The sequence below is a fragment of the Lithobates pipiens genome, unplaced genomic scaffold, assembly GCF_037356315.1.
Source record: "Lithobates pipiens isolate NorthernLeopardFrog02 unplaced genomic scaffold, aLitPip1_a1.2 Scaffold_10, whole genome shotgun sequence".
NCBI lineage: Eukaryota > Metazoa > Chordata > Amphibia > Anura > Ranidae > Lithobates > Lithobates pipiens.
The window spans coordinates 216,476,905-216,492,444 of record NW_027507686.1 but is presented as its reverse complement, the minus strand read 5'-3'; the positions used below and the strand labels follow the sequence as shown (position 1 = coordinate 216,492,444).

The window sequence follows — 15,540 nt, the reverse complement described above, 5'->3', positions numbered from 1 at the left end:
CAGAATTAACCCAGCAGTTTTGTTTTTCTTATTCCTCCTTGTAACATAGTTCTATTACATGTTGGTCCTGCCATGAGATGTTTTTTTTTTCCACTTTCTGTAATTGGGTGACACCTCTGTTCATTCTGTAGTGACAGCAGCTTTATCGTCCAATGGACAGAGTAGAAGAGTAGTCTTAGCCCTTGTACACACAGTCGTTGGATTTTGTCCGACGGATTTTGTCCGAAACTGTTGCATACACACGGTCGGACAAAGTTGTTGGAAAATCCGATCGTTCAGAACGTGATGATGTAATTTTGTTATGATGGGACTACGTTCACGCTAGTAGCCAATAGCTTTGGTCTAGGAATTTGATCTGAGCATGCGTGGCACTTTGTCTGATCGGAATTTTCTACGCACAATCGGACAAAGTCCAATCGGATCATGTTGTCGGAAAATTTTATAGCCCAGCTGGAAAATTGGTCAGTCGGATGGAGCCCACACACGGTCGGTTTATCCGACAACACGGTCCTATCAGACATTGTCCATCGGAATATCCAACAGTGTGTACAAGGGCTTAGATAAAAAAAAGGTTGTTTGTCGCTTTACCTAAAGTCTATCTGAAACGTAAGAGTCCTCAGCCCTGTGTAAGCTCCAAGGTCAACAACACAAACAAGACATTTTTTTGTTAATGCTTAACAGCCATATAGAATGGTATGGAAGACTATGTTTGTGCAGTTAGGGAGGGATACAATTAAAGTAGACCTTGTATGAAAATGAAAGGTCCACCTATACTGTACCTCTGCCTCTCAATTAACATCAAATAAAAAAAATCACAAAACATTAGAAGAATTTAAAAAAATAATTTACTATGGTTCCCATTTTCCAGCTGCTTCCCATAAGCGTGGTTGTTGTCATTGGACCTCACCACTGCCTCTTGGGAAAGCCGGGTACTCCAAGTTCCACCAATATGAACTCCAGTAAGTAGTTCTTTCTTTGAGTTGTTAAGCTTTAAATCTGTTGCAATTATTGGGGTTGGGAAGCTCAGTATAAGCGCACCATACACACTAAGCCCTTGTACACACGGTCGGAAATTCCGACAACCAAATCCGTCTGAGTTATTCCGACGGATTAATTCCAGAAGAGGTCCGGAAGTGATGTTGCATACACACGGTCAGACTAAGTTGTCGGAAAATCCGATTGTACATAACGTGATGACGTTATTTAGTTACGACGGGACTACATTCAGGCTAGTAGCCAATAGCTTTGGCCTAGGAATTTGATCTGAGTATGCGTGGCACTTTGTCCGTCGGAGTAGGCTACACATGATCGGAGTATGTCCGATGGGAGCATTTTGTCGGAAAATTTTACCGGCAAGTTGGAAAAGTTGATCCGTCGGATATTCCGACGGAAACAGTCCGATGCAGACCACACACAGTCGGAATATCCGACAAAACGGTCCGATAGGAAACATTCCGACGGAATCTCCGACCGTGTGTACAAGGGCTAATATCTGATTGTGCATTCTTCTTTATATCTACCGACAAGTATGTAGGACAAGGGCCTCTCATTGGTTGGGTACAGCTTGATTGGATTGGGCTATACACACGATAGGATGTTCCTACAACAAATGTTGAATGTGAGCCTGTTGTCGGTAAGTCCGACCGTGTGTATGCTCCATAGAACATTTGTTGTCAGAATTTCCACCAACAAATGTTTGAGAGCAGGTTCTCAAATTTTCTGACAACATTTGTGTGACCAGAAATTCCGAGCACGTGTACACAATTCTGATGCACAAAAGTCCACGCATGCTCGGAATCAAGCAGAAGAGCCGCACTAGCTGTTGAACTTAATTTTTCTCAGCTCGTTGTACGTGTTACACGTCACCGCGTTCTTGCCGTTGGGAATTTCCGACAACATTTGTGTGACCATGTGTATGCAAGACAAGTTTGAGCCAACATCTTTCGGAAAAAAATCCACGGTTTTGTTGTTGGAAAATCCTATCGTGTGTGCATAGCAGATGGGTTAGGTAGGTCCTCATATTACACCAGGGGTCTCCAAACTTTCTAAACAGAGGGCCAGCTTAATTCCCTTCAGACTTTAGAGGGGCCGGACTGTGGCCAGTAGGAGTAAGACATGTCCTGGCATCGGTGGGAGTAAACCATGCCCTATTTTGCGTATTAGAGAAAAAGTGCCCCATCAGTGTCAGCAAAAGGAATAGTGTCCCATTGTTGGTGTCAGTGGGAGGACTAGTGTCGCATTGTTGGTGTCAATGAGAGCACTAGTGTCCCATTGTTGGTGTCAGTGGGAGGAATAGTGTCCCATTGTGGTGTCAGTGGGAGGAATAGTGTCCCATTGTTGGTGTTAGTGGGAGGAATAGTGTCCCATTTTGTTGTCAGTGGGAGGAATAGTGTCCCATTGTTGGTGTTAGTGTGAGGAATAGTGTCCCATTTTGGTGTTAGTGGGAGGAATAGTGTCCCATTGTGGTGTCAGTGGGAGGAATAGTGTCCCATTGTTGGTGTTAGTGGGAGGAATAGTGTCCCATTGTGGTGTCAGTGGGAGGAATAGTGTCCCATTGTGGTGTCAGTGGGAGGAATAGTGTCCCATTGTTGGTGTTAGTGGGAGGAATAGTGTCCCATTGTGGTGTCAGTGGGAGGAATAGTGTCCCATTGTTGATGTCAATGGGAGGAACCGTGCCCCAAGACGAGCAAAAGGCTGCATCTGGCCCTCGGGTCGCAGTTTGGAGACCACTGTATTACACAATTTTGGTAAATATAAAGTTGAATATACAGTGATTGTATGGCCAGATTGTAAGGAGTATGGCAAATCTTAAAGCGGTTGTATTGCCCGCTTGTTGATTTTTACCTAAAGGTTAGCCTATAATAAGGCTTACCTGTCAGTAAAATTAACAGCTAAACCTGCACGGTTTAGGAGATATTCACCCTGCATGTAGCTGCTGACGTCAGCGGCGTATGCACTCTCTGAAGGTCCGGCGTATTGTGCCGGAACTTCAGAGCTCTTTGCCAGAACCAAGGGCTCCCGTGTGCATGCGACAGAGCCAGCGAACCCGGAAGAAACATGTCCGCTCCCCTCTTTGGTGACCATGCGCCGCTGCTGGGGCTTAGTTCTAAGATAAGTATTTCATAATGTGCTTGTATGCAATGCCAGTATACACATTCTGTTATTGTTGTGTTTTTTTTTTTTTTTCAGCAGTTTACTATCGCTTTAAGTGGACCTTGCATGGTCTGTTTTAAGTGAGCCTGCAGCGTGCCACAGCATTTATAGTATAGATTAGTCTTTCTCAACCTTTTTGTCTCAGAAGAGACATTGAAAGAGTTTTCAGTTCTTGGGGAAACCCCTGATAAAACCAATGAATTGGGAATTAGTAGCTTCACCAGTTGGAATAATGCTCCCCTCACAGTGGTGGTCAGAATGCCACCCTTAAGCCCCATACACATTATCAGATTTTCTGCAGATTTTTTTCCTTCAGATTTACCAAAACCATATAATATGAGGTCAAAAGTTTCAATTTGTATGCAATCAGGCAGGCCCTTGCACTACATGGTTTTGGTAAATCTTAAGACAAAAATCAGCAGAATATCTGATAGTGTGTATGGGGCTTAACAGATAGAGAAAGAGATCACTGGAGTCATGCTGCCGACTCTTCCAAGTGGCATTGGCCTTCAAACTACGCAGACACCATCAAATGTGGACGTCAAGTAGCCACAGCTCAAGAAAACCCCTGGAGGAGCCCTGGGGTTTTGTTTCATGGAAACCTGGTTGAGAATGCCTGTTATAGAGGAAGGAACCTTAAATACAAATGGGAAGGAATGACATACAATTAATGACATTTAAAAAAAAAAAACCCATGCACAAAGTCATGGCTCCTGCCTCTTGGTAGTAATGCTGCAGACCAGCCTGCCAAATGTCTTGGTTTTCAGCCCCCTCCACCACCACCATACACAAGGCTCTGGAAAGTCTAGCACCTCCTTCCAGCCCAACACTGCCCGCATACTCTGTTCTCAAGGCAACAGTAGTAGATGCTGCCAATTTAGTCTTGAGATCTGGATAGTAATTGGTGGCAATATAGAGGTCAGTGAACAGGTACAAATCGGGTCAATTCTGGAATTAATAGAACAAAGTGGGGGGAACAGCAGGGCCCTGGGATACGACTTGAAATCCGTGAAAAGTCTGCCGTACTGTGGAAAGGTTGTAGAGTATCAATATGGAAATCATTTAACATTTCACTTACCTGTATTTTAACTAGATAGTCGGCTGTTTGCTTTTAATAAAAATCAGATTTTACTGATATATTAATAATAAGACGTAGGTCTGTGCAATGGCTGGGAAGAGCCTCTTAGCTCCTCATCTATTCTTCCAGTAGTGCCACTGGAGAGTAAAAATTCGATTTTCTTACATAATCTTTTTTTTTTCCTTTTCTTTTTTGAAGATCATTGAAATATTATTTTGATGTAAATTATCAAACCACTAAGTGCAAATAATTAAAGCGCACCTCTACTGAATTTTACACTTTTAAACGATCTGCTTGCTATTACACGTATAATCAGAAACCTTTGTAGTATGCACCTCTCTGATTTGATATCACTTTGTTACTGGGGCCTGATATATGGCTTGCTAACTGACATTTTTTCACTGGTACTGTTTTAGTGGCCACTAATGCCACGTACGCACAAGCGGAATGTCCAAAAGAAAAAGTCAGACGGAAGCTTTTCATCATATATTTCAATCGTGTGTATGCCTCATCTCACTTTCTTTTTCGAAAATTCTGATGGACATAGAAATAGAACATGTTCAATAGAACATGTTCTAAATATTTCCAACGGAACCAATTCCTATCGGGAAAACCGCTCATCAGTATGCTGTTGCGACGGACCAAAAACGACGCATGCTCTGAAGCAAGTACGAGACGGAGGCTATTGGCCACTGGCTATTGAAATTTCTTTTTTTTTAGTCCCGTCATATGTGTTGTACGCAGAGCAGGACTTAGGGTGGTGGGGGCCCCTGGGCTTGAGTCACTTTCGGGCCCTACCTTCTATACATTACCGTATTTATCAGCGTATAACACGCACCCCAAGTTTAGGGGGGAATTTTAAGAAAAAAAACTTTTAGGAGCGAAGTTTAAGGAAAAAACTTACATTTAAATGCCCATCAATGAAGCCTTATCAGTGTCCATCTGCAGCCCTGTCCATCATTGCAGCCTTGTCAGTGTCATTTGCAGCCTTGTCATTTGCAGCCTTGTCATTTGCAGCCTTGTCATTGCAGTCTTGAAGTTTAAAAATGGCGCAGCCGAGATACAGAGTCCTGTGTATCTCAGCGGCTCTCGGGTTCTCTCGGCGGCTAAGGGCCCTCTCACAGTCCCGAGCGGAGCTGAGAGTAGCCGAGTGTGCTCTGATTCCTCTTGTACCAAATTGTAATGTAAATGTAATGTCTGCCCTCATGTTGTAAAGCGCTAAGCAAACTGTTGGCGCTATATAAAACCTGTATAATAATAATAATAATGCCCAGTCCTTGTGTTATGTCCTATGACTGTGAGTGGAGTGAAGCCGAGTACACTCGGCTATGTATCTTGGCGGGGCCCATGGGCTTGAGCCCAGTCAAGCCCAATGGTAAGTCCAGCCCTGGTTGTACGTCACCGCGTTCTTGATGATTGGACTTTTGTGTAAACGTGTTTCAGCAGAGCTCCGTCGGAAAAAGGCTTATTACGGCGGGAAAACCGGTCCTGTGTGCGCGGCATAAGGGCTCTAGCACACCAGTGGGCATGTGTTACCATGCACACAACATGCACCCACTTGTGTGCGCTATGTATACATGGAACACAGAGCGGCCATATTTGTTATTCAGGCTCTGTTTTGTGCATCTAGAGTTGCATGCTTTTTGGAGGGGGGGGGGGGTTCACCCTCATTGCACATCTACCACACTGGATCTGTCTGAAAACTAGATTTTCTTGAGCCTACGTTCACATTGGAGTGATATGACATGTCAAATAGCATGCCAAATCGGCGGCAATGACACAATTTGCAGCACCGCACCAGTTTCCAAAAGTAGTTTCTGTACTACTTTTGGCGACTTCGGGATGTGATTTCCATAGACATCTGTGCAGCAACCCGCGCAGATGTCTCTGAAATCGCCCCCAAAGTCGGGGCTGACATGTGGGAGTGAAATTGATTTCATTCCCACTGTCAATGTGAACCTGGGCTCAATCTCAAATCATGTGAAGCACCCACATTGCTGTGGGTAACCATGTGATCTGTGCTTTCCAATAGCATGAAAGCATCCGTTTTATTTTCATGGCAACTGGCAAGCATAGGTGCTTTTAGTCTATTAGTCTATGTAGACTTTTTGTCTATTTTTTGCACTATAAACAAAAAAAGAGCAACAATTTTGAAAAAAAAATATATATTTTTTACATTCCACTATAAAACATATCTAATAAAAAAAAATAAACATCGAATTTCTTCATGAGGTTAGGCCAATTTGTATTCTGCTGCATATTTTTGGTAAAAAAAATCCCCAAAAGTGTATATTGATTGCTTTGCACAAAAGTTATAGCATCTACAAACTATGAGACTTTTTATTTTTTATTGTTGTTTTTAACCACTTGCAGACCAGACCTCTCTTTGCGATTCGGCACTGCGTTGCTTTAACTGACAATTGCGCGGTTGTGCGATGTGGCTCCCAAACAAAATTGACGTTCTTTTTTTCCCACAAGTAGAGCTTTCTTTTGGTGGTATTTGATCACCCCTGCGGTTTTTATTTTTTGCGCTATAAACAAAAATAGAGCGCCAATTTTGAAAAAAACGCATTATTTTTTACTTTTTTGTTATAATAAATATCCCCCAAAAATATATAAAAAAACATTTTTTTCCCTCAGTTTAGGCCGATACGTATTCGTCTACATATTTTTGGTAAAAAAATCGCAATAAGCGATTATTGATTGGTTTACGCAAAAGTTATAGCGTTTACAAAATAGGGATAGTTTTATAGCATTTTTATTAATAATTTTTTATTATTTTTTTTTTTACTAGTAATGGCGGCGATCAGCGATTTTTATTGTGACTGCGACATTGTGGGGGACCCATCGGACATTTTTGACACATTTTTGGGACCATTGTCATTTATACAGTAATCACTGCTATATAAATGCAGTGATTCCTGTGTAAATGACACTGGCAGTGAAAGGGTTAACCAGTGGGTGGCAGTGTAGGGGTTAAGTGTTCCTAGGGGTGTGTTACTAACTGTGGGGGGGTTGGGCTTTCATTTAGTGAACACTGATCTCTGCTCCAATCACATGGAGCAGAGATCAGCGTCACTAGTTGCTAGGCAGAATGGAGAAATGCTGTTTACACGGCATTTCCTCCATTCGGCCGCTCCGTGAGACGATCGCGGGGATGCCTGCGGCGATCCAGTCCGCGGGTCCCGACCAGCGCGGGAGCGCGCTGCCGGCGGCGCGCTCCCGATGGCAGGGCGGCATTGAATATTGGACGTACCTGTACGCCAATATGCCTGCCCGTGCCATTCTGTCAACGTACATCGTCGTGCGCTGGTCGGGAAGTGGTTAAGCTAGCATAGCACACTAGCTCATTATGAAATACTCACCTTAGATCAAAGCCCCCGCAGGGGTGCCGGCAGACTGTTCTGCCTGGCAACATGACTCTGAGTTATTTCCGGGTATCGCGGGCCACGGAGCCACGATGGTGTCACTCCCGCCATGCACGCGGGCGCTGCTGGCAACGGCACATCAGCTGAAGCAACGCCACGACGAGCCATTGCTTCAGTGCGCATGTGCCGAAGACATCAGCACATGCTGATACAGGGGATATCTCCTAACCGTGCAGGATAAGAAGATATCCATGGTAGCTAAGGGTAGGCCTTATTATAGGCTTACCTGTAGTAAAAATTGGTGGTTAAAGGTTTACAACCATTTTAATGGTCATCAAACGCTCCAAAACTGCACATAGAGGGTTTGAAAATGCCAGTCTAATGCCCATACTAAAGCTATAGGAACATTTGTCAAGCATTAGAAATTTAGTCAAGTGTGAACAAGCCCTTAGGGGGAGAAGAGATGGAGTCCACCCAACACAGTGCAAGTCAGTACCATCAACAATCCTTGTCTGAGATCCCATGTATTTTGGGCCTCAGGCACAGCAGCCTATACAATTCTATGTGATTCTAATGCAGCAACTGGATGCTGTATTGAATGGTACTAATGTTTTAGTGCCATAGGTGTCCAGGACTTGAGACAAATGCCCAGAACTCAGGAGCTAAACATCCAGTGTACATCAGGCTCAAATGCCACCCCTACGTCAGCTAAATAGATCACTGGTGTCATGGCACTGCCAATTGGCATTGGCCCCAGAACTATACAGACACCCTTTAATTGGAGGTCAGTCAGCCACAGCTCAAGGAACCCCTAGCAAACCTTGGAGGAACCCTACTGTTCCACAGAAGCCTGATTGAGAATGGGAGGTCTAACCCTTCACCACTTATGCAAAACTAAGAAAAAAAAGTGTTTTGACTTTGGATACACTTTAAAGCTCGGGTCTGGGCAGACAGTTTAACTAACATGAATTAGTCTAAGGCAATGATGGCAAACCTTGGCACCCCAGATGTTTTGGAACTACATTTCCCATGATGCTCACCTACACTGCAGAGTGCATGAGCATCATGGGAAATGTAGTTCCAAAACATCTGGGGTGCCAAGGTTCGCCATCACTGGTCTAAGTCCTTGTACACATGTCTGGAGATTCTGACAACCAAATCCGTCGGATTTTGTCCGACGGATATTGTCTGAAACTGTTGCATACACACGGTCGGACAAAGTTGTCGGAAAATCCGATCTTTCAGAACGTGATGACGTAATTTTGTTACGATGGGACTACGTTCAGGCTAGTAGCCAATAGCTTTGATGTAGGAATTTGATCTGAGCATGCGTGGCACTTTGTCCGATCGGAATTCTCTACACATGATCGGAGTATGTCCTATTTTGTCAGAAAATATTTCCTTGAAGTTGGAAAATTTGGTCCGATGGAAACAGTCCGATGCAGACCACACACAGTCGGAATATCCGACAAAACGCTCCGATCAGACACATTCCATCGGAATCTCCGATCGTGTGTACAAGGGCTAAGGGGTGTAAATGATAAATTTATTGAGAATATAGAAATCTAACTGCCACTCAATTTTTTAAAACGATTTTTCATAATTCCTTTGTTCATTAGCCTGAGTATTGTATAGACTGACTGCTTCATTGCCACTTACACCATTGTACACCTCCTGTCCTATTACAACATGAGTCTTCAAACGACAGCCCTCCAGTTGTTCAGGAACTACAATTCCCATCATGCCTAGTCATGTCTGTGAATGTCAGAGTTTTACAATGCCTCATGGGATGCGTAGTTCCGCAACAGCTGGAGGGCCGTAGTTTGAGGAACCCTGTATTACAACTTCTAGAATAGATTGCACCAGACCAGTGGTAAAAGTAGGACGTGGTAAATAAGGTGTTCATATAGATTGGGATTGGCTTTAGGATTGCACCCTTTGTACTACTGCTAAGGGAGCGCAAGTCTTTCTCATGTAAGTAAAGGTGAAGCTTAGTTAAAGGTGTTGTAAACCCTCAGGTTTTTTTTTAACCTTAACCACTTGACCACTGGGCACTTAACCCCCTTCCTAACCAGACTGATTTTCAGCTTTCGGTGCTCTAACACTTTGAATGACAATTACTCAGTCATGCAACACTGTACCCAAATGAAATGTTTGTACTTTTTTTTTACACAAATAGAGCTTTCTTTTGGTGGTATTTAATCACTACTGGGTTTTTAATTATTTCCGCTATAAATTAAAAAATACAGAAAATTCTGTAAAAAAATAAATAAATTTTTCTTCGTTTCTATTATAAAATTTTGCAAATCAGTAATTTGTCTTCATAAATTTTAGCCAAATTTTATACTGCTACATAGCTTTGGTAAAAATAATCCAAATCGGTGTGAATTATTTGGTCAGTGTGAAATTTATAGATTCTACAAGCCATGATGCCAATCTCTGAAAATTTATCACATCTGATGAACTGACGGCCTATCTAATTTCTTGAGACCCTAACATGCCAGGACAGTTTACTAAAATAACAAATATGTTTTACTTACTTGTTCTGTGTAGTAGTTTTGCAAAGAGCACCCTGCATCTTTTAGGGTTCCCTGTTGGAGCTGTCCACTCCTCCTCCCATGCTGGCTTGCTCCAGAGCTGGGCTATGTGCGGCCGTAGACTCACACAGTGCAGCTTAGCCCCACCCCCTCCTCACATGATTTGACTGACAGCAGCTTGTCTTGCTTCTCTCAGCCACATTTGTAAGAGCGGGGAGAAGGGAAAAAACAAAAACCGGGATCTATACAGACAATGCATTCAGGCAAAAATTTTTTTTACCTTTACAACCACTTAAACTTTAGTTTTAAAGGGGGTGTGTAGGTTGTGTAGACAAGAATAGCAGAGTGGAAGGGAACGTGAAAAGTGGTCACCCGGCAGTGGTCCCTGCAAAAACAATGGACTGTTATGCCCCATACACACTATCAGATTTTTTTGATGATTTTTTTCCCTTCAGATTTACCAAAACCATGTAGTAGAAGGGCCCGCCAGACTGAATACAAATTGAAACTCCTAAGGTTTAACCTCCATATTATATGGTTTTGGTAAATCTGAAGGAAAAACTGATAGTGTGTATGGGGCTTAAGGCCCAAGCTAAATAAAAGTTTTGGTGCCTCCAATATTGCTTACAAAATCTCTAGTGATTCATTTGTAATGCCCCGTACACACGAGCGGACTTTTCAACATCCAAAGTCCGTCAGACCGAGTCCGTCAGACTATCCGATCGTGTGTGGGCTGCAACGGACTTTAGCTTCGCAAAAGTCTGACGGACTTTAGAAATGAAGCATGCTTCAAATTTTCCCGACGGAACTCCGCCGGACCCGGTCCCCTTCGAAAACTCCGCTCGTGTGTATGCTACTCCGACGGACTAAAACCGACGCTAGGGCAGCTATTGGCTACTGGCTATGAACTTCCTTATTCGAGTCGGGTCGTACGTCATCACGTTCGAATCCGTCGGAGTTTAGTGTGATCGTGTGTGGCCAAGTCCGTTCGGCCGAAAAGTCTGTCAGAACTCCGTCGGAACTCCGGCGGAACTCCTTTGGAAGTCTGTCGGACATAAGTCCTCTCGTGTGTACGGGGCATAAGAGTAACGAACGGTAGCTTCACAGATCGAACAAATGGCTCCCTAAAGTGTAAACTACAAAAGTATTATGTAGCAGCGATGACTCTTCTGTGATCGCACAATGCTCCAATTGTGTTTGATCGCTACTCAATGTTATTACATGCTTCTGTAGCTTATTCTATAGAGGCCCATTTCTTCCAGCTGTGTAGCGATCTATTACTAGCGATTTTAGTGGCGTAATTAAAGCGGATCTTCAGTCATTTTTTTTTTCAACTTTCCATCTATTAAATCTTCTGCCCTTGTTGTTTTAACTTTGGATAGTAAAACATTTTTTTTCTACCAGTAATTTCCTTATACAGCCCAATTCCGCTTTCTTGTCTGGAAAAAAGCCTAGGCTTATGCTTAATTTTAGTTTTTTTAGGCAAGCTTCCCTAAGCCAGACTACACTCAACACGCAGAATCCCACTCTTTCTTCTCGTCTCTGGTCACGTTTTTTTTTGAACCAGTGTCTTCTGCTGCTCCCCCCTCCCCCCCAATGCAGTGTCCTCTGCTGCTCCCCCCCACCCCCACGAAGTGTCCTCTGCTGCTCCCCCCCATGCAGTGTCCTCTGCTGCTCCCCCCCAACAAAGTGTCTTCTGCTGCTCCCCCCCAATGCAGTGTCCTCTGCTGCAGCCACCGCCCCCCCACCCCTCACGAAGTGTCCTCTGCTGCTCCCCCCCATGCAGTGCCCTCTGCTGCTCCCCCCCAACAAAGTGTCTTCTGCTGCTCCCCCGCAATGCAGTGTCCTCTGCTGCAGCCACCGCCCATACCCCCCCCCCCCCCCAACACAGGTCACGTTTTTTTTTTTTTTTAAACCCCCCCAAGGCAGTTTCCCCTGCTGCTCCCACCCAATGCAGTTTCCCCTGCTGCTCTCCCCCAATGCAGTTTCCCCTGCTGCTCTCCCCCCAACGCAGTTTCCCCTGCTGCTCTCCCCCCAACGCAGTTTCCCCTGCTGCTCTCCCCCCAACGCAGTTTCCCCTGCTGCTCTCCCCCCAACGCAGTTTCCCCTGCTGCTCTCCCCCCAACGCAGTGTCCTCTGCTGCTCCCCCCAACTCAGTGTCCTCTGCTGCTCCCCCCAACGCAGTGTCCTCTGCTGCTCCCCCCCAACGCAGTGTCCTCTGCTGCTCCCTTCCCAACGCAGTGTCCTCTGCTGCTCCCTTCCCAACGCAGTGTCCTCTGCTGCTCCCCCCAACGCAGTTTCCCCTGCTGCTCTCCCCCAATGCAGTTTCCCCTGCTGCTCTCCCCCCAACGCAGTTTCCCCTGCTGCTCTCCCCCCAACGCAGTTTCCCCTGCTGCTCTCCCCCCAACGCAGTGTCCTCTGCTGCTCCCCCCAACGCAGTGTCCTCTGCTGCTCCCCCCAACTCAGTGTCCTCTGCTGCTCCCCCCAACGCAGTGTCCTCTGCTGCTCCCCCCAACGCAGTGTCCTCTGCTGCTCCCCCCGAACGCAGTTTCCCCTGCTGCTCTCCCCCAATGCAGTTTCCCCTGCTGCTCTCCCCCCAACGCAGTTTCCCCTGCTGCTCTCCCCCCAACGCAGTTTCCCCTGCTGCTCTCCCCCCAACGCAGTTTCCCCTGCTGCTCTCCCCCCAACGCAGTTTCCCCTGCTGCTCTCCCCCCAACGCAGTGTCCTCTGCTGCTCCCCCCAACGCAGTGTCCTCTGCTGCTCCCCCCAACTCAGTGTCCTCTGCTGCTCCCCCCAACGCAGTGTCCTCTGCTGCTCCCCCCAACGCAGTGTCCTCTGCTGCTCCCCCCCAACGCAGTGTCCTCTGCTGCTCCCTTCCCAACGCAGTGTCCTCTGCTGCTCCCTTCCCAACGCAGTGTCCTCTGCTTCTCCCCCCCATCGCAGTGTCCTCTGCTGCTCCCCCCTTCGCAGTGTCCTCTGCTGCTCCCCCCCATCGCAGTGTCCTCTGCTGCTCCCCCCCATCGCAGTGTCCTCTGCTGCTCCCCCCCATCGCAGTGTCCTCTGCTGCTCCCCCCCAACGCAGTGTCCTCTGCTGCTCCCCCCAACGCAGTGTCCTCTGCTGCTCCCCCCCAACGCAGTGTCCTCTGCTGCTCCCCCCCAACGCAGTGTCCTCTGCTGCTCCCCCCCAACGCAGTGTCCTCTGCTGCTCCCCCCAACGCAGTGTCCTCTGCTGCTCCCCCCCAACGCAGTGTCCTCTGCTGCCCCCCCAATGCAGTGTCTTCTGCTGCCCCCCCCCCCTCCAACAGAGTGTCCTCTGCTCTTCCCCCCCCGAACGCAGTGTCCTCTGCTGCTCCCCCCTCGAATGCAGTGTCCTCTACTGCTCCCCCCCAATGCAGTGCCCTCTGCTGTCCATTTTTCAGTTAAAATAACGCAGTGCCGTATCGCTAAAAAATGGCCTATTCATGAAAAGGGGTAAATCGTAAAGTGGTTAATCTTTGAGGATTTAAAGAAGTCTACTAGAAAAAAAAAAAGTTGCAGGAACAATGACTGCTGCCAATCAGCGGCATTCACTGCTTGGGTATTCTGGCTGCCAGAGGTGCTGACTATCCGTATACAATAGCTGGCGTGGGGAGATTTATCCATCCATGCTATTTAGCATGTATGGGGTATATACGGTAAACAAAGGTTGTGCAATATCTTGGCACATAGGTAAATAATGCAGTCTCTTCTATACATGCAGGGAAACCATTATTGCAGGCAGCGTGTTTTTCTTGTGCCAAGATTTCATCTTTAAAGCTTTTAAACATATGGCAGTGCTAAAGGATGTAATAATGTGCTACGTACAGTTACCATAGCAACCAATCAAAATTCAGTTTACATAAAAATCGCCGTGCATTAGAATTCTAGTTTTAAAAAGAAAAGGTTTCATGCCTTTCTATTTTCTCTTTTCAGGAACTTGCTGCATTATCTCCCTGTGCACCTGTGTAGCTGGCATCAATTTCGAGCTGTCACGATACCCACGCTCGGTATACGGTTTACCCGAAGACATCAGCCACGGGTATGGCTGGTCCATGTTCTGTGCCTGGGGTGGGCTGGGACTCACCCTCCTCTCCGGATTCCTCTGCACCTTGGCACCATCCCTCAGTGCTTCCCAGTCTGCCGTCCACAAGCCACGGCAAGAGAACGGAGCCGTGTGACCGAGAAAAGCGGGAGCAGATGTGGCCAGCCGTCCCCCCCCCCAAATCCCCCCAAAAAAAAGAAACCTTAAAAACTACAAAAAAGGACACACACTATCAGACTGAGGCACCCGTATCCTGCTGAGGAAGTTGTCCTGTTCAACTTGTGTTTGGTCTGACCGTGTGGTTTGCTTGTGATAAGTTGCTGAAGTTTGAACCTCATGTTAGCAAAAAAGGGAACTGTGGGGCAGTGCGAAACGGGGACATGTTGTTCACCAAATGGAACAACCCATCACTTTTAGTGTTTGGACTTGCAAGAGAAGTTGGTCTGCAAGAGAAGTTGAAGGGATAAGGACATCCATCGGATGTAGATGTCGGAGTTCCAGAACTTCTAGAAGATTCCAGTCCGTAACTTCTACAGAAGCTCCTTTGTACAGAGACGTTAATGAGTATGGAGCGGGCCGCAGTGTTTGGGGAATTTTATATTCAGACACAATACACATACAAACACATCTATTTAAATATATATACGTATAAGAACAGGTAACCAATTTTTACATGTTTTAATACTATCCACAAAAGCAAAGATCACACATCCATAATTAATTCCCTACTCCATTTCCGTTCAAAATTTCACCCAGAGTGCAGTGCCATGGCACTCAGCAGGGACTTGGTGACATTAAAAGCATATACGTAGACCTCCTGCCGTGCCTTCAAGTAGGTCCCATGAACCTACGACTGACTCAGGCTCCACCAGAGATGCTATGGGAGGAAATAATATATACATTGCGATAACAGGGCACTCAAACAGACACGTCACGACCAGATGGTCCAGACATTGTAAATGACCGACATGCCACGTGGGTTGGGAGTTCAGAAGGTTAAAAAGGGGGGAGGTGGGAATTTTTAGTGGTTCCAGATCACCTTGCTGGGGTGATGTGATGTCATGTACATGTTGTCCCATCACAACTTATAAAAAGCACATAATAAAAATTGTTTATTGGCGTTTTTAATACAACTACAGTATGCCAAGTATCATTTATTTAATTTGTTGGGTTCTACAGCAGTGCTTCTCCACCGCAGTCCTCAAGTACCCCCAACAGGCCATGTTATGGGAATTTCTCTTAGATAAAATTGTTGTCCAACATACCATAAAAAACATATAGGAATTTGTTCAGCTATAGATCTTTAGTATTGGTTTCAATAAGATATCAGCAGCCAGCACAATA

General features: G+C 45.8%; 1 protein-coding gene across 1 annotated transcript in view; it reads left to right on the top strand.

Annotated features, from left to right (window-relative positions):
* The window catches only part of LOC143939616 (transmembrane protein 178B), a 118,890-nt gene extending 103,561 nt beyond the window's left edge, over positions 1-15,329 (top strand). Inside the window, exon 4 of the mRNA XM_077460981.1 lies at positions 14,088-15,329. Within this exon, the coding sequence (XP_077317107.1) occupies positions 14,088-14,332 (245 nt within the window). The 3' untranslated portion in view covers positions 14,333-15,329. The remainder of the gene's footprint in view (positions 1-14,087) is intronic.
* The last annotated feature ends 211 nt before the right edge of the window (positions 15,330-15,540 follow it).